This window comes from Suncus etruscus, chromosome 15, assembly GCF_024139225.1.
Source record: "Suncus etruscus isolate mSunEtr1 chromosome 15, mSunEtr1.pri.cur, whole genome shotgun sequence".
Classification (NCBI taxonomy): domain Eukaryota; kingdom Metazoa; phylum Chordata; class Mammalia; order Eulipotyphla; family Soricidae; genus Suncus; species Suncus etruscus.
In genome coordinates, this window is record NC_064862.1 from 1,807,877 (window position 1) to 1,834,964 (window position 27,088).

General features: G+C 38.3%; 1 protein-coding gene across 1 annotated transcript in view; it reads right to left on the reverse strand.

Annotated features, from left to right (window-relative positions):
* SLC2A12 (solute carrier family 2 member 12) overlaps positions 1-27,088 on the reverse strand; it is an 87,437-nt gene that overhangs the window by 28,129 nt on the left and 32,220 nt on the right. The window contains exon 2 of the mRNA XM_049788021.1: positions 22,654-23,994. Within this exon, the coding sequence (XP_049643978.1) occupies positions 22,654-23,994 (1,341 nt within the window). The remainder of the gene's footprint in view (positions 1-22,653; positions 23,995-27,088) is intronic.

Here is a 27,088-nt window from a genome sequence, read left to right on the forward strand (position 1 = left end):
TAGTAGTTTGAATCCCAGCATATCATATGGTCCCTGAGCCTGCTAGGAGCGAGTTCTAAGCATAGAGCCAGGATAAAGCCCTGAGTCTTGCCAGGTGTGACCCAAAAACCAAAAGCAAAGTATAAATAAAGATATTATAAAAAATTAAAAGCGTTACTAAGCACTTTGCATTGAGCTGAAGACATGCAATATATTTAGATAAGGGAGCTGGAAAGAATGTTTGAAAAGATTATGTTTTGTAAATATTGGGTGCATATCCTGAGCCCCGACCCTGGGCCCATTCTCAGAATTTTTTCTGCCTAGCTCTTTCTATTTTCACTCTACTTGTTATCCTTCTATCTCTATGCACCTATGTCACTATCTCCCAAGCTTGGGTTTTTCTATTTGGTGACATAGTGTAGTGCTCAGGGACTAGTGCTGGCTTGTAGAATTAAATATTAATTACGGAGGCCTGGATGATTGTGGATGATGATGATGAGATGGAGTGGAGGCCTTTCTCTGCCAGCCCAGTCCACTTGCCTGCAACCCCTTCCAGCCAGAGGGTCTGCTGTTCAGAGTAGTGACGAGAAAATGATCCACAGCATGAAGTTTCAGGAGACATCAACTTTATTCAAGGCCCTGGCCAACATGCCTGGCTTCTAAGCTTCAGCTTTTTAAGCAGATTCTATAAGCCACCCTGAACCTAAGCTTGTTTCTCTCCCTCCATGTTGCCAACTCCTCCAGCCGCTTCTTCCTGAATCTTTTGCTGACTCTCTCCCTGAATGCCCCCAACACCCCAGAGGAAACATCTTTATTAACAGCCACAGACCCCTCCCAGCTATGGAAGGGTCTCCCTCTCCCAGTGAGCTAGAAGGAAGTTGGGGGAGGAGTGATACTGGCCCTTGTTTGGGCAGTGCTTGGGGCATTATATGCAGAGCTGAAGTTTTGAACAGCCGCATACAACTTAAGTGCCTTACCCCTGAACTATATCTTTGTTCCCTTGAAACTATATTTTAAGAATATCTTTTTTTGTTTTGGATTTTGGGTTACACCTAGCAGGGCTCAGGGGTTGCTCCTGGCAGGCTCGGGAGACCATATGGGATGCCGGGATTCGAACCAATGACCTTCTGCATGCAAGGCAAATGCCTTGCCTCCATGCGGGGGCTAAAACGATAGCTGGGAGATTAAGGCACTCGTCCTGCATACAACTGACACTGGTTTAGTCCCCGGCACTGCATAGTTCCTCAAACATCACTAGGAAAACCCCACATAGCTCCAACTTCCCACATCTGTATTATTTTAAGAGAAATGGGACTAAATGGACTAATTCTCAATTATAAATGCTAGAGTGTATTTCATATGATCCCTTAAGCACCACCAAGCACTACAAGAAATGATTCCTAAGTGTGGAGTCAGGAGTAACTCCTGAGTATCAGCAGCTGTGCCCCACAAAAGTTGCTAGATACTAAATACTGTTTTTCCTAAACATAAATAACTGAATTATAATAAAGATCAATCAAGAGAGTTTTTGCTGCTTTCTAAAAATTTATATTGTATCAGAACAATCCATATTTGTATGTAATATTGTACTGATGTTTCGATTTATTGCCTGAGCAGGTTCACGTCATTATTTAAGAGTGAATTTAACAGTATAGAAGAAATAATAGTGGTAAGAATTTTTTCCATTTTGAATTAATATATAAACTATCCTTGTTTGTATTTATTTATAATAGTCACAATAATAATACTCAGCTGTTGATAAAAATTTTTGTAAATAAATACTTTGGAATAAACAGATATGGCAAATCTAAGCAAAAAGAATCTAAGCAAAAAAGAATCCTAGAGAAAATGGAACTTAGAAATGAGCAAGTGCAAGTTGTAAATAAGAAAGAATCATGGTAGCAGTCTTTAAACGTTATTGTCCATATAGCCTTTAACATATGTTGGAGTTCAAGACCAGAGAGATAGGACAAGAGTAGGGCATTTGCCTTGCATGTAGTTATCAGGATTCAAATCCTTGCACTTCATCTAGATACCCCAAACACCACCAGAAAAGATCCCTGAGCGACAGAGCCAGGAATATGTTCTGAGCGCCACCAGATGTGGTCCAAAAGCTGAAAATAAAATAATTTTGTCAGAAAAGGCAATTTCTTTCTTGTCGAAGTCAAAATCTAACATTTTTGCTACAAATTTAAATGACATGAAAAATCAACTTCTAAATTATAAACTTTAAATTTTAAAATGGTACACATAAAAATAAATTTTAATTTGTTTGTTTCTTTGCTTTTGGTTTTTGGGCCACACCCAGCAGCACTCAGGTGTCACTCCTGATTCTGTGCTCAAATATTGTTTCTGGCAGGCTCTAGGGACTATATGGGATGCAAGGGAATAAATCTGGATCCATTCTGGACTCAGATGCTTGCAAGGCAAATGCTCTACCGTTGTGCTATTGTTCTGTGGGGAGAGAGGCCGAGAATAAGGAGATTCCTGCAAGCTGGCCGTGAATATAAAAGAAAGTCTGTTTAGAGACTTGTGTCCCTGATTTTGAGTGCAGGAGAAAATCATCCAAGTCAAACAATCTGTCTAGGTTAATAGTGCCATAAGCATTGCAACCACTATCTTTATATACTTCTGATTGAATGATGCCATGGGCATTGTAAACTGCTATCTCTGCATACCGTCCAAATCAATGATGCCATGTACCTTGTCACTGTTGTCTCTGCATACCATCTTGTGGCTGTAATGTCTAAACTGTATTACCCTGTATTACTGTTTCCCACCTAAAGTTTACCCTTAAAAGCCTTGTCCCTCCCTTCAATAAACGAAGTCCATTTCTCTGACAACGCTTCCCTGTGAGTGGTCTGTGGCTCGCAGCCTTCCCTCTCTTTCCCAAGTCTGACCTGGAGGCCATGGGCTGGAAGAGACCCGTTCCCACCCTTGCATTGGCCTCGTCGGGGACCCTGGCACCAGAACCCTACATTGCTCTGGGCCCCAAAAAAGAAATTTTAAAAGGTAAACAAATAAAGTACAACACATCATGCATTTAAATATTTGCAATGGAATTTAACAAGTATTTGATACTTAAATTTTATAAATATTCAGGAATAATGTATATAACGTGATTTTTTTCTTTTTCACCTTGAACTTATATTTTTATTATTATAATGCTTTTCAAACTCAAAAGATTTTCAGTGCTCACTCATCATTTACTTCTCTAAGGAATGACCTTAAATTAAATTTTAGGGGGCCGGGCGGTGGTGCTAGAGGTAAGGTGCCTGCCTTGCCTGCGCTAACCTTGGATGTACCACGGTTCGATCCCCCGGTGTCCCATATGGTCCCCCAAGCCAGGAGCGACTTCTGAGCACATAGCCAGAAGTAACCCCTGAGCGTCACCGGGTGTGACCCAAAAACCAAAAAAAAAAAAAAAAAAAAATTTAAACTTTAGATTTCTTTTATTTCCTATAAGAGATTTTTGAAAACTGTTCCAAGTTGTTATTAACACAACAACATTAAGTGGATCATGTTATAAATATATAACATGCTTAGAAATAATGATTAAGTATTAAAATAAATACTTCAAGGCCACGCCTGGTTAATTGGGCCCTGGGGGGAGGGGGGGAGAAATTCCTCCCTAGGCATCCAAAAACTACAGAGGCACAGCTGGGCTCAGAGCACTCTGCATGCCAGGATTTCTGGGTCTTTGACTGGTATGTTGGGGGCTCTGGGCAGAACAGCTGGCCACAGGCCCCCTGGGCTGACCACGTAGTCCAGGGGACCAAGGTCCCCCCAAACCTGGTGGGTCTTCAAGGCCACGCCTGGTTAATTGGGCCCTGGGGGGAGGGAGGGAGAAATTCCTCCCTAGGCATCCAAAAACTACAGAACCGCGCGGGGGCGCGTACTTCATGTATTCAGAATATTCCTTATTCTTATGTTATGTTTTGCATATACAGAATGTTCATTTTGTATTCTGCCCTTTCCCATACCCATACAAAGCTCTTTTTTTACTCCTTAACTCTCTAACCCCCTCTCAAACATCACGAACCTACATTACTCTTTTTAACTTCAGTAGTGTACAATCCTAATCACAGTCCAAAGCTGTGCATTGTGTGTGACAACCCCAAACTGTTTCAAGATACATAAAATGGACACGTATTTCTTTAGAATATTTTGTGGTTTTTTTCGGACAGCTATAATTCTTACTAAATTTTGTCTTATACAGTGATGATTCTAACCACTTTTTACCACTTTTTATCTTCTCTTTTTGAGTTGTTTAACAAGGAATTTTGGTGGAAGAGTCCCCCAGTTTAATGCTTATGATTGAACCATGTCATGGGAATCATTGGAATTGTTCTTATGGCCCCCATATGCGTCAATAACACCACGTGGCATTGCTTCTTATTTGCATAGGCACATTAAAATGGGAAAATACTATACATACAAATAAGATCCTATTTAATAGAGATTGTAACACACAAATCTTGTAGTGCAGAGGGACCTTACACCCTGAACATTGACATAACGACCTGGCACAGACCTCAGAAGAAAGGGCATAATCCATTCTCCCCTGAACCAGGGAAGCCATCCACGAAACATCCAGGCTGGTCTATAACATCACCTGGAAGCAGTCCTCTACCACGGAAGACCTACACTGCTCAGACTTTGACCTGCTCAAAAGAGACTTCCCTTAACACTGAGAAGACTTAACAACGACAACGACCTGCTTACAGGACAGGGCTCCCTGCATTGCCCTTTGATTGTGAGGTGAAAGGAGAGGATGCTCCACATCCTGACTTCAATGTAAGATATGCAGATTCCAGGATCTTTAATACAGAAACATGATACCAACAACAGAGACTGTGTGAAAAATAAAAGTGTGTTGGCACTACAGACAATGTATTGGATTGGACGATCTAGCTTGCCTGAAGCCTAGACTTGGTCTTGTGCCAGGAAACTTCAGGGGTCGGGTCTCTTTGTACTTAGGCCAAGGTTATTTCTTTCCATGTCCCTCATATTTTGGTGGGCCTATGCAAACAACAATTGCCACTCTAACACCATTTTTACTGTGCTCCTTTGACTCTAATCCTTAAAAGAACTCACTTAAAATTTGAGGTTAATGTAAGCTAATATGCATGTATATGGAAATGTAAGAAAATACTATGCCTGTAATGTTTAAGGAGTTACGTAAGTTTTATGGCTTCAGATTGCTTTGTGTACTGTTAAGAAATATTATAATGTGTTACAATCTGGGGACTTGAGGGACAAAGTAATTGTACATGAATTCTGTCTTATTTATCTTAATGTTCTTTGGCTGAAATTTCAAAGTTAAGATATCAGCAAGGGGACTTCTGAGAATTATGTTATGGGTGATGGTCCTTCCACTGTAACTTTACCTTGTCCTCTTTCTTTGCACCCTTGTTCTCATAATTAAAAATAAAAAAATAAAAAAAAGAAAAAAAAACAAAACAAAACAAAACAAAAAAAATATTCCCTAAATTGGAAAAAAAATAAATAAATACTTTTGACTAATGTCTTCCTTAATTAAATAGAAAGTCTGTTAATTATGTACTTCAGTGAATGCCACTTATTGTAGTATTATCTGAAAACCTTAAACTTTTTATCACTAGATAAAATTTATTCTTAAAGCTATAAAATTGATGGGAAATTAATGACTTAGAATTTTTTATTAATTTTGGTTTGAAGGACACATTGGCAGTCTTGGGATTTATTTGTGGCAGTGTTTGGGCAACTGAATGTGGTGCTGAGGATCAAACTTGTGTTGAACAAATGAGGTACCAGGGATGGAACCCATGCAAATCAAGTGCCCTATCTGGTGTACTAACTTTCCAACCCCAATCTTTTAATTAATAACAAAATGAATGTGTGGTGATATATTGGCTGATAAGTTACAACATCTTTCCTATCCAGGTTATGAAAAGTAATCATTCTAACCTTTTCCATATCAAACCTGCATCAAAATTTCTGTAATCTTTGATAAATATTCCTGAAGTCTTAATATTTTGAAACATGCATCATAATATTTCTACTAAATACCAGTGAGATAGCTTAATTGAATGGAGGTCATGCTTGCATAGAACCCGAGAATCTATTCCCAGCACCTAATGATCTCCTTCTTTCATCTGGGAGCAAGCCTTGAGCTTTGAACCAGGAGTAATCTCCTCTATTCACCACCAGTGCTGTTGAGTGTGGCTCAAAAGCAAAAATAAAGATTTCACATAGGTGTGCTTTCACTAGGGAGATGGGATGGTGAAAAGAATTGAAGAAAAGTGTTTTTCATTTGAAGAAGTACTACAGACAACCCCCTGAAGTATGCTTTTCTCAATTTTTGGACCAGCTACACTGAAATGGAATTCAAAATGTAAAATAAAAAAACAAAAACAAAACAAAGAAACGATAAGCAATGATTATTTTCTGCTTTAGACTATAATTTCAATGCCATGCTTCAGATATTGTTTCCTTTTTATGACTGATGCTTTTGACTTTAAAGATATTATAGTTCTCAATGTTGCAAATTTTTTCTGCAAGAGATTCTTAATATTGTGTTCTAGAAAACAATACAGAAACAAATGAATGCTTATGCTTCTTAAGAAATGTTAAAACCTGGGCCTGGAGAGATAGCACAGCAGCGTTTGCCTTGGAAGCAGCCAATCCAGGACCAAAGGTGGTTGGTTCGAATCCCGGTGTCCCATTTGGTCCCCCGTGCCTGCCAGGAGCTATTTCTGAGCAGACAGCCAGGAGTGACCCCTGAGCACTGCCGGGTGTGGCTCAAAAACCAAAAAAAAAAAAAAAAAAAAAAAGAAAAAAGAAAAAAAGAAAGAAATGTTAAAACCTAGCCTCTTTCTTTAATGTTTTTACTGCCCAATATTCATAATTTTCAAGGGTACAGGACTATAACTGAAGTGCTTCATTGAGGGAAAATTTGACAATGGTATGCTATGAGGATGGTTGCTAGGTAACAGAGTTGGATGTAACATTTAACTGTGTTCTTAGTTATGCCTTTCTGGAAAAAACAAAAGCAGTTTTAGATTCTGGTTTTGGTGGGTGCTCCTGCTGCATAACTCCAAGGAATGGATGTAACTAGCTAAAAATTTCTATTTAAGTTTTTCCTCTTCTGTTCAATGCAAATGTTCTTGCTGTAGAATGATTCATGTGCTGTTTTTTCATTTATTTTGCATTATTGCATGACTAATACCAAAGTACCACATAAATCACTGCTTTAACCAATGAAAATGACATTTAATCAATTATTGGAAAAATAATTTGAGTGGATAATGTTGGTGACAAAAGATTTTAATACTTAAAAGAAAATGCACTGAAATAGATTAAAAGTAAACATTACACTTGAATTTGTTGGACTAGTGATTTTTAAAAGTTATATTTTAAAATAAAATTCTCCCACTTAAAAATAATCGTTTGGGGTGTCCAGAGAGATAGCACAGCAAGTAGGGGACTTGCTTTGCATGTGGCCAAATTAGGTTAAATCTTTGAAATACCATTTGGTTTCCCGAAGCCTACCAAAACTGATTTTTGAGAGCACTTCAAATATTACTCAGTGAGATCCATCAAAAACCAAAATCCAAATAAAATCACTTGAGGCTAGGAGATGATGATACAGGGGTTAGATCTTGGCTCCAATCTGGCACTGCGCATGGTCCCTGAGCACGAGCAATCGTCTTTCTTTTCACAAATCCAGGAATATTCCCTGAGCACTGCAAAGAGTGTCCCCAAATCTCCTAATAATAATAATAATAATAATTTAAAAATTAAAAATATTTTAATGTGCGTTTTCTCTTAAAACATCAGTTTCCTTTAAGGTTGATAGATTATGTTTATTGAGAAAGTCTTTCACTGTGGTGGTTCTATACAAGGGACATGGAGTAGAGAGAGGACAAAAAAGAAGAACCCTCAGAAACATTTGAAATACATCTGGACTGTAAACCTCTCCTTTTAAAACCCAGGATGTCTTGGAACAAAGCCCTTAAGTAAACTTTCAAATTAGAACCTGCTGTTCCACATCTCTGGAATTTTCATAATCTCTAACTGTGCAAATATCACATGAACAAATTCTTTCAGAAGAACTAGAATTATTTGGATATAAAAATCTAAATTTAAATGTATGGTAAATGAGTATCCTGCTTCCTACTTATTACCCATCTTTCGAAAGCACAGCTCATTATGTAAAACTAAAATAATAGGCCAAGCTCTGATAGCTCTGGCAGTCTTTGATCTTAAAAAAAAAAAACAACTTCATTTATTGTAAAATGGGCCTACTTAGAGTACTGGAATTGAGAGACAATTCTCCACGATCTCAAAAAATTCTGAGTAGCTTATCAACAAAGCATTCACTATATTTGTTCCATGCTTTTTTCCAAGGCTTAGAAAATAGAACTAGTGTCTGCTCTGGGGTTGAAGATTATTCACAATTAATTTACTAGTACAGTATTAGTTACTGCTTAGTACATTAGCAAAAATGTCATCTCCAAGGGAACAATTGGTGGGTTTACTGTATCAAAAACCACTTGGGTTGCCTAAGCTTGGAGTTCCTCCTTTTTAAAATAACCTGGTGTATCTGTAGTACTGGTGATTAGAGATCTGATTTAAACAATAATTTTTCTGACTATTCCTATTGCTATGAATAGTTAGTTATTGGTCCTTTGTCTCTGACCAAGGAGACTTGTATTTTGCTAAAATCCTTGAAGCTGTAATAGATTAATATGTCAGCTTACAAGTGAGCTAAAAGACTCAACCTGCTTACATTCTCGAAAATTTGATAACTTGTAGCTATATTATTTTTCTATAAATATATTCATTATTAGAAGTATTAGTATTAACTTCGGGCTTCTCCTTCAAATGGGAAGGATTTAATATGATTTGATGTTTAAGTCGAAAATAATCCATGAAAACATTTTAGTCAGCCCTACAGCCAATAACTAAATACCATCTGAATATTTCAGATGATATTTTCATCTGTTTCTTTCAAACCTCTAAAGGAATTGCCTCACATCTTTTCTGTAAAGGAGTTTAAGTGATTTAATTACAAAATCAATTATCTCATGTTCAAGTGAGGCTTACATGTTTTTATTTTCCTAGTGTAAGGAGGAATGAGTCTTATAATTGGAGAAAACGGATAAAACTTGGAAATAAACACTGTATAACACTATGATTTTTTAATACCCAGAATTTTTGTAAATTTCAAACATGAAGCCCTTTTATTCATCAAATGTTGAAGATTTCCCTGCATACTCAAACTGAAATCATATATAATTTTTGGTTGAAAGTGTGTGGTTTTCCACACAAACCATAATTCTAGTTCATTTCTTAAATACTGGCTTAGATTCCCTGAGGAGTTTAGGGTATGCAAAGCCCAGACACAGAGAGAGAAATTCCCTTTAATCACAGAAGCTGAAAATTCTAGAAACACTTCTCAGGCCCCTAACTAATATGCATTAAATCTTAGGTTAGGCTCAAGAAAACAACAAACAAAACAATTTTTGTGCACTAGGACATGTGATCAACTTAGCTGTTTCTCAACCTAAATAATGTATTTTAACCTTTTTTCAAAATCTTGGGATTTTCTCTAAAATTTATCTGGGTTTTTAGGAATGTTGTTGACTGCAGGTAATCCAAAATTGGAACCTATTTCAAGCCACAAACTACTTCCTTTAGACTTGACCCAACAAGAATGGTAATTAGGAGGGAAGATCATGGCATTGTATTTCCACATAAGGCTGTGGAGCACTTTCTGTGTGTGTGTTCTGACATGGCTTAAGCAAAATGCTGAGGTTAGAATTGGCACTATCAGAACTATTTATCTCATGTCTAGACCAAAGCCAGACATTATTAGCACTAATAACCAAGTATATTGAGTCTATGCTGCACACCAAGCTCTAAAGAAGGTAAAGATGACACCCTGTGATTACTCCATAAAATAGAAGCCACTGCCCCAGAAGTAAAGCCTAGAGATTAATTGATTTACCCCAAAATTTCACACTATGGAACTGAGACTCATGATCAGGTAATCTGATATTAAAACTTGGGCAGACCAAAATAAAGCACTGTGTTGTATAGCTTCCACAGGCACTCTTGCTTGTCTTCTAAATCTTCAAGTTTGCATCCCTCTCAAGGACTTTGGCCTGACATTATTACTGCTGAACTCATGTCCCTGGATCTAAATATTATCTTTGTTATGCACAGTTCATAATACAGAAACGCCTTCTGTAATATCTAATCTGAAACAACCTTCTTCTAACATTCTCACTTCACTTTATTTGTGCTTTTCTATATTTTTTAGCATTCCTATTTCCATCTAAATTGCAGTGCATCTTTTCTCCTCTTGAAATGGCACCCCTGAAGCCCCAAATGGTGTAGATTTCACCCATCTATCTTGAATTCCACATATTGCACCATATACGATATTGTGGGTATTGGATGAGGTGACAGGACTGATAAATAACTAGTTTTCTCCTCTTGGTCATGCCAAGACACCTTCTTACTAAAGCCAAGCATCTTTGGGGGAAAATGATTTGTTGTTCCTATCCACTCTGTATTCAGTGTAAGGTTTTGTTCTGTGAATGCCAAGTTTGCTAAGGGGTGACAGAACCTTGCTTTAAGACTTATTATATGACTTAATTCAAATTATTTCTATTTACTCAGAATAAAAATAATTGTGAGAAAGAAGAGGAATTCTTATGTTCACAGACGTTTTTGTTTTCTCTAGGATCACACAAGCAATGTTGGGATGCCTCTATACTCAGTAATCACTTCTGATGGCACTTGGGAGATCACACAGAGCCTGGGGATCAAACCCAAGTCAACTGAATGGAAGGCAAGTACCTTACTTGCTGCATTATCCTTCCAGCTTTGCACAGAAATTTGTGTATTTAAAAAGTCCTAATAATTGGAGCCTGAGAGGTATTGCTAGCAGTAAGGCGGCTGCCTTGCAAGCGCTAACCTAGGACTAACTGCAGTTCTATTCCGGGCATCCCATATGGCCCCCAAGCCAGGAGGGATTTCTGAAGGCATAGCCAGGATTACCCCTGAGCGTCCTGGATATGGCCACAAAACAAAACAAACAAACAAAAAAGTACTAATAATTATTTGGAAAAAGACAGCCACGGGTAGTCTTCTCTCTTACAGAAAGTGCTTGAGGGAGAACTGACATTCTATGCATATAGCCTCTTAGATGGTCATGAGATAACTTTATGCCTTGGTTTTGGCTCATTTCTGCTTTAGGCTTGAACAGTGACTAAATGAAAAATCTTGTTAACTCTGTTCTTACTACGTCAAGAAACTTCGGTACTATCTTAACAGCTGAATCAAGATGGGAACATTTTGTTATTATAAAAAGAATGTAAATGACCACCAGGTCTGCCTCCAGAAAGAGGAGTTAATAAGGTTGAGAACTTAAACATATTGAGAAAAAATAAAGGGATATGGAAAACAAGGTGTTTACTAAATTTTCTATAAAAGAAGGACATAGAGTCTGATTCTTTAATGTAAGCATTTTAGAATTACAAGAAATTAATCTACCTTTTAATATACAATTTCTTTTATTAACTTGTTTTTAATGTAATTTAAGCAACTATATTAATGTTATGATATCAAGGTTAGTTTGACAATACAGTGAATAAAGTGCTAGCCTTGCATATAGTCGACTTAAATTCAATGCAAGTACCACAAATGCATCCCCGAGTACTACCAGAAGTGATCTCTGAGCATAGATCTAGGAGCAAAACTTGAGAGCAGCCAAGTGTGCTCCCCCTAAAAATAAAGTTTAAGGTATCAAAAAATAAAATGACTATACCCTCAACCACCAAAGTGGTTTTGTCCCTCTACCACTGTCCCTATGTCTCTTCTCATCTGGTCTTGTTTTCTCCACTCCTCTTGACCCATTGTTGGCCATTTGTTTGGTATTTCAATGCCAAGGGATGTCAATGTTCAGCACTCTCTATTGTGTTCATTTGTTTGTATAGAATACAGGTGATTATGGGCATCATCTGGTTTCTTTTTTTTCTGAACTTTTTTGGTTATAAACCCCTTCAGCATGCTAGTGAAACTATGATATAGTATGATATTCTTAAAATACTGGTATGTCAACTGCATATAATAAAATAATTTGGTATCAAATGCACATCTTCTCCTTGAATCCTCTGTTAGAACAACCATATTATTTTGCAACCAGAAAGTGAAATAAAATTGGGCATGCATTTTAACTTAAAAATAGAATTTTTTGGCAGAAGAAAACTATTGTGTGACCTAATGCAATCAAGTCATGTTGTTCTTAGCCAACTCATATTTAAGAAGGTTTAATAAAGCTGGGTTAATCTTGCTTTCAATTTTATTTAGAACAGCAAGTACTTTCCCCTTTATACCTCTACACAAAGAATTTGCTTCTCTTATGGGCAATTAACGTTCTAAATGAAATACCTGAGCAATAATCACATTGGACTAATATGCTTCATAATATATTTAGGATTTGTTATGAAATTCCTGCTCCTAATAAAAAAATTTTAAGTCCCACTGGGTACAGGCAGCTTATTCTGAAGTTCTAGACAATGATTGCAGTGATTGAATTTGATTTTCTATGAGTTTTTTTAATGAAAAGAACAAAAGACAGCCTAAGTACAAAATTAGCAAGAACAAGTTGCAAATAATCAAATGATTTCTTTAAAAACCTCAGGAACAATGATTGCTTAAACTACACATGTGGAAGGAATGGCTGCTGGTTAGAGATTGATTTGGGATGCAGTCAGTTTCAAACAGCATGTTCTCAACATCTTGCACAAATACTCAGCTTGTTCTTTGGCACTGCAATTGCAAGTTGGAGAAACTACCAGATGAAGTATTCTAGCTCTTTCTTATATCCAAAGTTTTTCAACCCGAGCTTCTCTGTCTATCCCACTAGCTTTTTTTGGCCTAAGAAATAGCAAAAGGTCTTATTGCTTTAGCAATAAGCAGTGATTTCCACTTTTACCTCCCCTCACTTTGAGACAACTTTAGATACTCTTCTTGAAATTCCTAAATAAATGTTTTGGCATAAAAATAAAATTTCCAAATATTTACCTCTACTTATTTTTGATAACTGTTAACGTTCTTACATCTTTTCTAATAGGAGACATCCAAAAAATGATTTTTAGAATTATAAAGCAATGATAGACTGTTCTTCGAAAAATTCCCATGACAATACCTGGTAGGAACAACAATCTCTTCGTCAATCTAGCATTTCAATCTGACTTGATTTTTAGTTTGCTTCTTGGAGAGTATGCAATAAGTACAAAACTTACAAATCATTTCTATATTAGTATCTCTGTCTTACAGCCCTTCTTCCCACTCCCCATACACCTTAGAAATATTAGTGTATCTTTGAAAGATTTTCAAGTGGGCATATTCAGTGTTAACTTAAAGAGAAGAAGGGAATTTTCTCTCACTGTTTTTAAGTGAATAGCTGCATTCTGTTAATAAACCAAAGCATAGGGGCTGGCACGATGGAGGTAAGGCGTCTGCCTTGCAAGCGCTAGCTTAGGACGGACCTCGGCTTAATCCCCTGGCGTCCCATATGGTCCCCCAAGCCAGGAGCAATTCTTGAGTACATAGCCAGGAGTAACCCTGAGCGTCAATGGGAGTGCCCCCCCCCCAAAATATAAATAAACCAAAGCATATAGGATGCACTATATATTAAGAACTTAACTTGTCCTCATGTAATAGTATTTGTTGAATATTTTATATTCTTTGTTCTAAATACTTGCATATGCCAAGCATTTGCACTTGACCCCACCTATACTATTAAAGTAGATCAGTCATTATTATTATGTAGATCAGCCATTATTATAATTTAAGATAAATGACAAAGATCACATGAGCAGAAGACTTGGAACTAGCACCCAAGTTTTTTTTTTTCTTTTCTTTTCTGAAGTAAAATCAGGTTATATTCAAAAATCTGAGGGAAAGGAGGGGTGGGGGAGAGAGAGAGATAAAGAGAGAGAATCTTGATCAAGAGAGAGTATGTGCCTTTACAAAAGAGGAGAGCTCCCCAATACTTATCCTAGCACAAAAGGAGCAAAGTATAAAATTACACATCTCAAGAGGAGACATAGGTGACATGCATGTTCAGGTATCATGTATATGAACTGGTATCTCATGTACATGGACAGGTACCATCTATATAGAACTGGTAACATAAATGTGCACAACACTGATACATGGGCCAGGATCCCATTTGTCACACCCAGGTTTTCTGAATTTACTCTACTAGAAATACTCTAGCATTTTATGCATATTCATTTCATGTCATTCATTTCATTGCATTTCTAAGCATAGAGTGAATTCATGAGGGGATTGATTTAAAAAATGTAAAGGATTAGAATAATGGAAAAGGAAAAATGATTATAAAGCTTTTGTGTCTCTTGGTGGATAAAGAATCCCAGAAAAATAAAATAATACCTTGCTGTACTCAATATCAAAGAGCTTTGCATTCTTTGAGAAGCCTACACAGCTTCATAGACTACAATGTAAATGACTCCCCAAAATATGCAACTATCTGCTTAAAGATGACAATATAATAGGAAAAGAAATAAAATTAGGCCTAGAATTCTAGCCATAAATCAGTATGATCTCTTGAGACTTTCTTGTTTCTTTTTTATGAAAGAGAATTGTTGGACCATAAAGATTTTTAATCTTTTTACCTTGCAAGGTATTTGACCTCTTTGATATGAAAGAGAGTAGAAAGCCATGAAATATTTGTGAGCTTCTGTGACATAGACAAATGATATTTAAAGTTTATTGGTATAAAAATGAATGGCCATGAGAAAGACCCTAGAACGTAAAAGAACTACAAGAAGGGTTTCAAATCATTTAAAGGGTAGACTAAGGCAGAAGATATGGGAAGGGAAATAAATACAGAAGCTATTTGTGAAGGGAAATGTAAGAGCATTTAGTCATTGAATTCATGGGGAAAACTCCCACAGCATCAGACCTGAATGACTGGAAGAATGCCCCACGAAAAATAAAGGGAAGTGCTCTGGTATAAAAGGAAAGATAATTGAGTAGGCTTCTTGTGCTTGATATATATATATATATATATATATATATATATATATATATATATATATATATATATATATATCACAAAGCATTCAGGTGGAAAGGTCCAGTCCTCACTGAGAAAAAGTGACTAACATCATGTGGAATGACAGAAGTGGAGATAAATGAGAATCATCAAGTCCAAGGAAATAATTCATCATGATGAGGAAAAAGAATGCTTTTATAACGCATTAGTGAAGGAGTGTTTCCAGTTTTATGGATACAAAACAAAGGCTATGAGATATGAACAAAATGACCTCATCTCTTTTTTAGAAGTAAAGGAAATAGAGCTGGTATTTTAATAATTAGTAGTGAAATTGAGGAGAGAATTCAGGGCCTTTAACCTTCTGAAATATATATATGTATATATATACACATATTATATCAATTCCCTCTTTGTCCAGGGGGTTATGTATGTGTTCTGTCAGCATAGAAGAGTTGAAACTGTATTTCCCAGATTGGCCATCCTTGTGTAGCTCTGGGCTATCGTTAGCAGAAATTAAAACCAGAGACTATGAGGCCTAACTGACCCCTCAAGCCCTATCCTTGAAAGGGTTCCTACCTTGGAAGACCGAAGTATCCTTGCAGTTTGTACACTGGTGTTGCAAACTATTGTTTTGCTGTGGGAAGGTCGAGTTTACCCAGATCCTTTATAACTAAGCAAGGAATGTGCACAGGCCTCTCTCTCTGTAGAAGGTTTTTCTGCAAGTAATCTGTATTGCCAGTCAGTTCAGTTACTGTTTCTCTTCACTGATCAATCTGTCCTAGCAGAGCCATAAACTTGTGTTAACTTGCATTCTTATGTACAGCCAGGCACTGACTTCCAGTGCAATCGATGGCAAAGGCCTTTGTCTTTGCTCTGTCTGGATCTTTGCTTTCTCAGTTTCTCCCACAATATGTGAGATCCAATCCCTGTTAAGAAACGTCTGACTTGATATCACTCGCATTCTCCCTTCCTGGGAGAATTGCTCCCATTACATTATCATCCAGACCTTTCTAGAACCACACTCCTTTAATTGACAACACTGTGCATTACACTCATTCTCAAGGGGTTAGCTCTCAGTAATGGGTGATGAAATTTTAAAATGCATCTTAATGTTTTAAATAGATGGCGAAACCGAGAACAGGAAGTACTGACTAATATGAAGTCTTAGGATAGTATCTGTGGGCTCCTGGTGCCTGACACTGTGAGCGCCCACAATATCCAGTTCCACCTAGCTCCACATGTTAAGTCTATGAGAAGGAAATATTCTTACTCCAACATCTTATTTCGGTCTTTGTTGTAGCTAAACTTGAATTACAATCACCACAGACATTAAACATAATATGAATCAAGTTCTGTTACTTAAGTGAATCTACAACAAAAACCTCTGTATTCTATCCTCCTCTTTTTATTCTATAGAGCAGCCTTAGAAAAAGTGACTTGCTCAACTGTCATGTTGAGCTTGTCTCAAATACAAATATCTTATTTAATTAAAGCATGTGATGGACCAAGGACACACTCTATCCCATTCACTCCTACTTCCAGTGTGTTTTCCTGAAAGGGACAAGATTAGTAGACAAGACACAGGACTGTCGATCCTTGTTTTAGAGTAAGGACTAACATTGGATTTCAGAAGACAAAAGAATTGGTTCACTTATTTGGTAAAGCAATTTAACTTTACCAAAATTTAGTGTTATTATTTGTGAGAATAAGGAGGAAGGAAGGGAGAAAGGGAGGGAGGAAGGGAAAAAGGAAGAGAGGGAGGGAGGAAGGGAGGGAGGGTAAGGAAGGAAGGAAGGAAGGAAGGAAGGAAGGAAGGGAGAAAAGGGAGGGGGAAGGAAGGGAGAAAAGAAAGGGAGGAAGGAAGGGAGAAAGGGAGGGAGGAAGGAAGAAGGAAGGGAGGAAGGAAGGGAGAGAGGAAGGAAGGGAGGATGGAAGAAGGAAGGGAGGAAGGAAGGGAAGGAGGGAGGAAGGAAGGGATGGTGGAAGGAAGGGAAGAAGGAAGGGAGGGAGGAAGGAAGGGTGGGAGGAAGAAAGGGAGGAAGGAAGGGAGGGAGGGCGAAAAGAAGGGAGGAAGGGAGGGAGAGAGGGAGTGAGGAAGGCAGGAGGAAAGAAGAAAAGGAGGGAGGGACACAGGGAGGGAGGATGGTAGGAAGGAAGCAAGGAAGGAAGGAAGGAAGGAAGGAAGGAAGGAAGGAAGGAAGGAAGGAAGGAAGGAAGGAAGGAAGGAAGGAAAAGAGAACAAATGGTAAGGTGTTTACCTCACATATTGCTAACCTGGATTTAATTCCCAGCGCCCCATATGGTCCCTTGAGTCCTGTCAGGAGTGTTTCCTAAGCACAGAGCCAGGAATAAGTCTGGAACACCACTGTATGTTGCCCCCAAACAAACAAACAAAGGAACCTACAAAATATGTATCATTTGATAATCTCTGCCAAACTGTTTCTCAGAGATAAAATAAGGCATCTTCTACATTGTGCTAAACATTTCTTAGATTCTTGATTAATTCATGATATTTCAAAAGACCTGAAGCATAGAAGGTGATGTAATAAAATAGTTTTAGTTTTATAATGACTAGAAAAAAGAGATATTTAATAACTAATTAGAACAGTAACTACCAGCTTAAGTGTATCAAGAGAGAAAACTTATTTTCATTAGTATGTAAAATTTCACAAGGAAAAGTTGCTCCTTGTTATAGCATACCACATATCTTGCTCTTCTGATGAACTTCAAAGAATGTTTTTAAAATGAAAAAATAAAATAAAAAAGCAATGCTGGTACAAATGTTATTAGCTTTCTGTAGCTGAGTAACTGTACATGGATGGGTGGAGAGTGCATTCTTGTGTGCTCTCTCTGGAGGGAAAGTCCAACAGCAAAAGCACTTGCCTTGCATACAGCTGAACCTAGTTTTGGCCTCCTATACCAGAGAAGGTTCCATGCATTCTTCGGGGAGTTATCCCTGAGAACAGAGGCAGGAAGTAAACCTTCAGCACCACCTAGTGTGTCCGCAAACCAAACCAAATCAATACAATTATTCATATGCTGAAACATATGAACACAGTGGTTACTAAACACTAATTCCTCTTCTCATGGTATATGTAGAAGGCTTTGTGAGGTACACAGGTAATAAAGTTGACACCCCTAAACTGGAATTAGTGCGAAATTAGTGATTCATGCAAAAGATCCTTATGTTTCCAACACTTGTAGGAAAATCATAAAATAACTCTCTGTCCTTTCCTACAACACAATGCCAAAGAAATAAATGGTCACACACAAATTAGAAAAACAGAAACTGTAGGCACTTAGAACTTGAATATTCTATGCTGCCTGGTCCAACCCCTAGGGAAAACAGCATGGAGGGTTCTCAGTAAACTCAAAATTGAGCTACTACATGACCCAGCAATCCCCCTCTCAGGTATCTATCCCCAGGACAGTAAAACATTCATCCGAAAGGAAGTATGCACACCACTATTCATTGCAGCACTCAGTATAAGAGCTAAGACTTGTAATTCACCTAGATGTCCGGCAACAGCCAAGTGGATCACGAAGTGGATCATGAGGAGATCATGAAGATGTGACACAGATATACAATGGAATCCTACATAGCCATAAGGAATGACGCAATTATGCAATTTGCAGCAACATGGGCGAAAATGGAAGATATGTTAAATGAAGTAAGCCAGAATAAGAAGGTATAATATAGAATTATATCACTTATATGTAGTATTTAGAATAATTACATAAAGAAAAGCAAAATGGTTGTTGCCTCAAATACTGTTGGCCCTACAGTGTAGCAAGAAGAAGGAAAGAAACTGAGTGGAAGAGGAGAAACACAACTATGAAAGGATGGCCGCAGATGCATTGGTAGCATTGAAAAACAAACAAACAAACAAAAATGAACACAAAAAAACAGTACCAAATATGCCAACCAAAAGTAACACCAATAGAATCAAGAGATCCAAAATTGAACAATCTCAACTTAAAATGGGCCTTAGATATTGGAAGGCTGGGTGGGGCAGGGAGGGTGCTATGGGATGCACTTGGAGAACACTGGCAGAGGGAAGTGGACAGTAGTGGTGGGATTGGCCCTGATTCATTGGATGTCTAAAACCCAACTATGCAGGACTTTGTAAATCACAATGGTTTCAACAAAACAAAAAGAAAAGAAGTGGAATATTTTAACCTCTAAACTGAGAAATAAATGTTATTTAAGGCACTCAATTTTTGTTTGGTTACAGTAGCCAAAACTCACTAAAATAATGTCTCACAGGTACACACTCCATAGAACTGAATTTTAAGATAATATCACAAATCTGCTAAAGGAAATTGACCATTAATATTTCTCATAAGTACATCCTAAAGAGAAGGGTCAGAGTTCAGAAACAAGCAGAGATCAGAGGCCAAGAGCAGTGTGTTTACTCTGTCTGCACATGCACAGTTCCTTATGGGGATGTCTGTCTGCTCACATTGTCAAAGCAAAGGGAAGTATGTGGTATCAGTGTTTTGCACCAAATGGTCCATTGTTTCCTGAGATGATAGGACTAAAGATAGACCTAAAATACCCACATAGAACTTGGAACAGCAATAAGGGACTCCAGCAGATTCATTCCCTCTTTCTCAGGAATGTGCATGAATCATTACCGAGAGAGTCATCTGAATTAGAAAAAGGAATAGACTCATAGATGAGAAAGTTGAGTTGGAGAAGAGAGCATGTCAACTGTGTGCAAGTCCAGTTATTAATTAACTGAATCTAAGCTTGCTAGTGGCCAAGCAGAAAGAAGAAATAGACTGTAGTGTGTTCTGTTAAACTACAATTCTCTTGAAAATATAGTATGTGTCCTGTTTACTACTATTTTCTCAACACTTAACATGTCCTTCAGTAATAATAAGATACTTTTCAAATTGTTCTTTTATTTTTACAGAGTGACATTTCATTTCTTTCTTGCTTATTTCCAACTAGCATTAACTTTACACACTGAGGCCAATAAAAGAGAAATACCTGCTACCTGAAGTTAATGTTGATGTATTACTATAATATCTGAATGGCCATTCTTAAGTTTTTTTCTCATACAGTATTTTGTCTTAAAGAAAGACCCTGGATGTTTATGGAGAATAAAGAGAGGTGATATTTGAAGAAGATAGAGAGATTAATCTTTTGGTTTGAGGTTTGATATGGTCTTGGGGTTGAACTCAACTGTATTCAGGGCTTTCTCCTGGCTGTGCTCGGTGATTTTGAATGGGTCTGTGGTATCTATAATATAAGCTGGATCAATTGTGAGCAAGGCAAGTGCCTTATCAATATACTGTATCTCTGGCTTCAAGAGAGATGACTAATTTTGTGTCTGTGGGTGGGGCATGTTGAGGGGGCAGCTGTGCTCAAAGCTTACTCCTAGCTCTTCTTTCCTGGATAGGTTTTGGGAAGGATGTCATATAAGATGCTGGGAAGGTCAGCTCTGTGCAAGCAAGCACCTTATTTACTGTATTTTATTATGGCACCTATTCTTAATTTTTAATCTTAAATTGAAATGTGCTAAGTTTATTTCCATTAACACCACCCAAGCTACCTGGCCATATCAGGTAGTTTATTGGGGAAGGATAGTCACGAATTGTGACCTCATAGCGGTAGGCATCATAATGTATTTTGTGATATCACAATCATGAATTATGACCTCATAGTGATGGACAGCATAATGTCCATAGTTCACAATTATGAACTATGACATCAGTAGTGGTATATATATATAGTCCATTGTGATGTCAGAACCATGAATTATGGCATTATTGTGTTTTACATCATAATGTCCATTGTAACATCACAATTAATGACACCACTAATTATGGACTCATAGTGGTATGCATCATAATGTTTTGTTGTCACAATTTTTGTTGTCACATATTTTGTTGTCACAACCTTGAATTATGACATCAAAATTTTGTGCGTTATAATGTCCATTTGTCATCACATAATATTTTGTTGTCACAACCTTGAATTATGACATCAATTTTTTGTGTGTTATAATGTCCATTTGTCATCACAACCATGAGTTATGACCAATAGTATTGTATATCAAAATGTCTATTGGGACATTACAATGGTGAATTAGGACATCACAGAAGTGTCTGTAATAATGTCCATTGTGAAGTCACAATGGTGAACTATGATGTCATAGTCTGGTGCATCATATGTCCCTTGTGACATTAGAACTGTGAATTATGACATCATAGTGTTGCAACCCTTAATGTCCATTGTGATGCTACAATTTCGAATTGTGACCTCATTAGGGTGGCCATCAGAATATTCACTGTGACTTCATAATTGTAAACTGTGACATCAGTCATGGTGCATCATAATGTCTGTTCTGATCATGAGCATTGTGAAATCACAATCACAAATTGTGACCTCATAGTGGTGTGTTTCATAATGCTCATGTTAATGTTACAACTGTGAACTATGATTTCATGGTCGTGCACATCATAATGTCCATTTTGACCTCACTACCATGGCATATGTCCTATAGTGTTGTGTATCACAATGTCCATTGTGAAGTCACAATGGTGAATTACGATATCATAGTGGTGTTCATATTAATAGCCACTGTGAAGTCACGATAGTGAACTATGACAACATAGTTGTGTCATATCATAATGTCCAGCCAATCATTTTAAAAATCATCAAAAAGCTAGGGCCTTCTTATCTCCCCTCCCTATATGATCCGATTAATGACCTTGAGCAGAATTCTACTCTTAACACAACCTTGACCCAGTCAGTTCAGAGCTGTTGGTAGGTGGATTAAAGTTTTGTTCAGCTTAAAAAAATGTGATCAATATTCTTTCTTTTCCTACAAAAAGGTTTGGCTTTTTGGAATGAGATTAAAAGACTATATAATGTCACAAACAGTGACAAATTTTAATAATAATTTCAAGAGAGTTTGCTCAAGAGAAGTGCTCAAACTTTGCCATTGGAATATACTGACAAGATAAAAACAAAATCAACTTGTAGCTATGTCCCTACAAAAATGTCTCCTCATTAAGAACAATTGGATTCCCATTCTCCAGTTTAACAGAAGAAAGGTAAGTACCCTGAAAGTTTACTCTTATTTATAACATATACTTGCATAAATAATGAATCCTTCCCAATTTATAATTCCTGTTATTTTTGGAATACACCAACCAGGTGTTTTCAAGAAAATCTAAACATGATGGTTTTTCTTCCATCTATAGGGACATTTAACATTAGGAGGAAATGTTATCCTCATATATACTTTACTTTCATAAAGCTATATTTCATGTAGGCAATAAATATCTTTCTGGTTTGAGATATCTTCAGTCAGTTTATGTTAATGTACTTTCATCTAATAGATAATGGGATACTAGTACTTTTATTAAATACTTTCACTATACGTTTTACAAAGCAGATAGAAGTCAAGCACACTTTGCACATTAGCAGAAACATTGGGGAACCATTATTCTTCCCATCTTGCTTCTAATAATTATTTGTAGGAGCTTCTATTGCAGTAGAAAGCTATTGGGTCAAGTGTGATACATTAGCCTTCATTATGGAGAAAGAAGAAAGGAGAAATGAACAAAATACTTACTTGGTCCTAGACCAATCGAAAACGCAGCAACATAAACAAGCAGGCTGGTTAAAGAGAGCCATTTCAAAAAAGCTGGGACTTGACCAGATTCAGTGGCTACCTGGTGTTCAGTTTGGCTTAAGTCAGCACTTGGTAAAGCTGTCAAGCTCATCTCCTTTCTGGTACCCACATTATTTCTTGTGGGTATGATTCGGCTTCCGTTATGGGAAGTGATCTCTTTAAAAGACTCTCTAATGGTGTCATTGCTGGTTGACAGGTTTCCTAGGCCATAAGGTGTAAAGTCATTCCAGGACTGGTTGGCAACATTATTGATTCTGCAGATATCAGTGAAATTCATGTGGATGTGGAGATTCACGATGCCCATGCTCACCAAAGAGGCTGCCATCACTGAGGACCCAACACAGAGGAAGGTTTTGCTCCCAATTTGGTCAACCAGAAGGGTGGCTGGAATGGTGCTGACAACCTTGACAACACCCACCCCCGTGGAAGCAAGGCTGGCTGCTTCATTGCTGTGGAAGCCAACAGACTTCAAAACAGTTGATGCATAGAATAGAATGTTTGGCTGGCCAGTGATTTGTACAAAGAAGACCAACACTAGGCCGATCATTATGCGAGTCCTCATGTTATCCTTTGAACGAAACAGATCCCCAAAACTATATTGATATTCGTCCTTCAGGGAAGATTTTATCGCTGTGAGTTCTTCTGTTATAGTTGAAATGCCTCGTAACTTTCCCAGAATCTTGCTAGCTGCTTCTTCATCGCCTTTTATCACCAAGAACCGTGGACTTGGAGGAAGAAAGTACATGGCAATTGCTTGCAAAACCCCAAAGGGAATGACCAAGCCAAACATGTACTTCCAACCATGGGACACATTGGCAAATGCATAATTCGAAATGTAGGCACAAAGAATGCCAATGACTATCATCAGCTCATTGAGGGACACAAGTAGGCCCCGCTGGTGCTGGGGGGCAATCTCTGCGATGTAGACACAGGTGGCAATGGAAGACAAGGAAATGGAGATGCCTATAGCAATGCGTCCCAGGATCAAAAGTGTGTAAGATAAGCTGAAAATCAAGACCAGACTTCCGAGCCCAAGGAGGCACGAAGACAGGATGATGGCGGCCCTTCTTCCATACCTGTCAATCAGAATTCCTCCTGTGAGAGAGGCCAGCAAGGCCCCAATGAGAAGGGCACTCACGACCATCTCCTGCTCATGACAGGACAAAGCTAATATGGTTCTGATCTGAAGGAGAGCTCCAGAGATAAGCCCAAGTTCATAACCCATGAGGAGGCCACTGACAGCTGCAGTAACAGAGGACAGGAGAGTCAACATGTTGAAACCTATGAACAAAGAGGAGAAATAAGGTGTCAGTCCTGCAGCTAATTTTACCATTTTCTATTTAGACTTAGCCTAGATAAGACAGGCTTTGATAGCACACAGTACATTCACATTCACACACACACACACACACACACACACACACACACACACACACATACAAACACACACACAGCGAAATACTGTATAACATACTAACAAACTACAAGTATTGCTTTTCAAACAAATATATGTAAATATAATACTTATTATTAGATCATGTTTACCATGGTCTTCAATGTGGTTTTGATGTATACTTACCTCACCTCACTACCCCATAAAACCCAAGACTTTCTCCAATGCTCCTTCAGCCTAAAAGTGATTTCATAGAAAAGAAAAATTCTTTGCATTTTGGAAGTTCATAAAAGTGTGAGGGAGTGGAGGGTGAGTGAGTGCCTTGGTAAAGTTATAGTTGTGTCAGAAAGTAAAAGGTAATGGGTGCGTAAGGGAAGGAGCAGGGGCCCAAAGCAACTCCTGAAAGTCTATGGCAAGACGTTCCTGGCAGAAGGGAGATCTGGCTTGTTTTCCACACTCAGCTTCTCTGACTTGGGTTCCAGAGGACACTTACCTATTGGGATATGTGCAAAAGGTCTGGCAATCATACTGTGACTTATTTTCCCTCTGGAGACCTACTAGCAAGCACTGATTTAATTCTTTAGATATAATATATATGAAAAGTATTTCTTTTTTTTTTTTTTTTTGGTTTTTTTTTTTGGGTCACACCCGGCAGTGCTCAGGGGTTACTCCTGGCTCTATGCTCAGAAATCGCTCCTGGCAGGCACGGGGGACCATATGGGACGCCGGGATTTGAACCACGGACCTTCTGCATGAAAAGGCAAACACCTTACCTCCATGCTATCTCTCCGGCCCCTGAAAATTATTTCTTAGGGCTGGAGCAATAGTTCAGCGGTAGGATTGCCTTGCATGTGGCCGACACAGAATGAACTCGGTTCTATCCACAGCATCTCATATGGTCCCCCATGCCTGCCAGAAGAGATTTCTGAGCGCAGAGCCAGGAGTAAACCCTGAGCACTGCTGGGTGCGGCCCCCAAACAAACAAACTAACACAGAAGGAAAGAAATTATTGCTAGAGGAGCTAGTATAAAATTTGCTTACAGAACCATAATTTAAAAAGCAGATATCATATGGTCTAGCAGCTTTTTTCTATCTAGGAAAAAATATTTTATCTTACCTGCACTGTTTCCACTCTTCCTAGATTTTGATGTGGTTGAGTGACCTGGAATAGCACATGCAACAGCAAGAGTGCTGTCACATTTTACGGCGGAACTTGTTGGGGCTCATACATCAAGTTGCAGAACTAGCTCAGATCCTTGACTGTGGTGCTCACTGAGGCTGGCACTCTTTTAGTTGAGGTTTGCACACGTTACACTTTCTGCACGAGGTACTTGCACCTCTTTTTGATTGGACTCACTAGGGATTTTATTCCTTTGGAGTGCTTTATACAAGTGCCAGGCACCTTTTTATAATGTATGCACACTTTAACACTAAGGCTGCTGTGTCGCCAGAAATTGCTTGTGCCACCGGAGGTTCTAGACTGCAGAGTTGACAGTCTCAAACTGCCCAGCAGCCAGGATTGTGTTTGCCACATGTGGCGACACTGGGAACTGGAGCTTGTGACCTTCTGCTTGCAAGGCAGACCTGCTAAACCAGTGCTCTATTCCTTTGGGTCCTCTGAGTGAATTGTCTTTAAAAGCTTAGAGAACTGAACAAAGACATTCTAAATCCCATATTCCCCACATGGGGATGAACCAGCTTGGGTTTTGTGCTACAGATTCGATCTAAGGTCTTAAATGTCTGAATTTTATTTACAGAGCATATCTTACTCGTTATCAGCTTTCAGGATTACTCCCCCCACCCCCAAGCTAGCTTCCCTATAGTTACTGCAAATGTTCCAGTGCAATCTTCAAGCTGACTTTATATTCTAAAGCAAAGTGTAAGATTAGTAACTAATGCTTCAAGAATTACAGCCTGCTGACACCTTAAGATTTCTACCACAAGAGTAAGGCTGTTCTCGGGATTGATGAGCACCACAGGAGAGAGTGGGCAGGGCAAGTGATTGACTCTCCAAAATATTTAAACTACCAGGGATTCTGGTGCTCAATTTTCCCATCTGTCTAAAGAGAAAGAAACTGAAAGAATTTGTCTTCTGGAGTCACCATGAGGCTTGAATGAAAATGTCTGGAAGTCTACATTCGGGTTTCTGGTGTTTTTTACAAATGGTAAAAAAAGGAAAAAGAAAGAAAAAGATTTCTACCACAAGAAATGCTCCTGGTGATATGCAACAGAGAGTAGGCTTTTCTTCCCAGGGTCTGCTTATTTGGTAAAAAAAGGAAAAAGAAAGAAAAAGATTTCTACCACAAGAAATGCTCCTGGTGATATGCAACAGAGAGTAGGCTTTTCTTCCCAGGGTCTGCTTATTTGGTTTCCTGATGACATTGGTTACTCATAATAATATCTTGTAATTTTGTGAATGCCAGAAATGAGAAAAAAAGCTCAGAGATCTGGCAAGCAAGAGGAGAAAAGAGAAAGGATCTGATAGGAAGTGAGGTTCTTTGCCTAATAAACATGGATGGTACAACTCGATGTGAATTGAGAAGCAAGTCAGTAATGAAGCAGTCAGGGTCATTCACCAGACCCCAGAACTTATGGCTGCTGGGCCAGCACAACACCATTTAGTCAAGTCCTGAAATTAAATGACAGGATCCAGTGGTCAAAGTATCACCAGGAGAGATCCTTGGGCCCCTGGTCATAGCTTGGAAAGCTCTCTAAAGAGTCAGCCCATAATGTTCATGATGAAGTTTACTATTCCTGGCATTTGCTCATGGTCTTGCTTCATCAGGCACCTTTCCCTGAGATTCTCGTCCCCCGGACTCTGCACCTAACAAAAGTAGCAGTGGCAACTTGCTTCTTTGGCTGTAGCACCACCTGCCTTGACCTTCTCCTAGTTCTGCAATTTTGCCGGACCAACCAGCAGGGTTTCTTAAATAGTTCTTTATTGAGATGTAAAGCAAACTGGCTTATCCCAGATGTGATCAC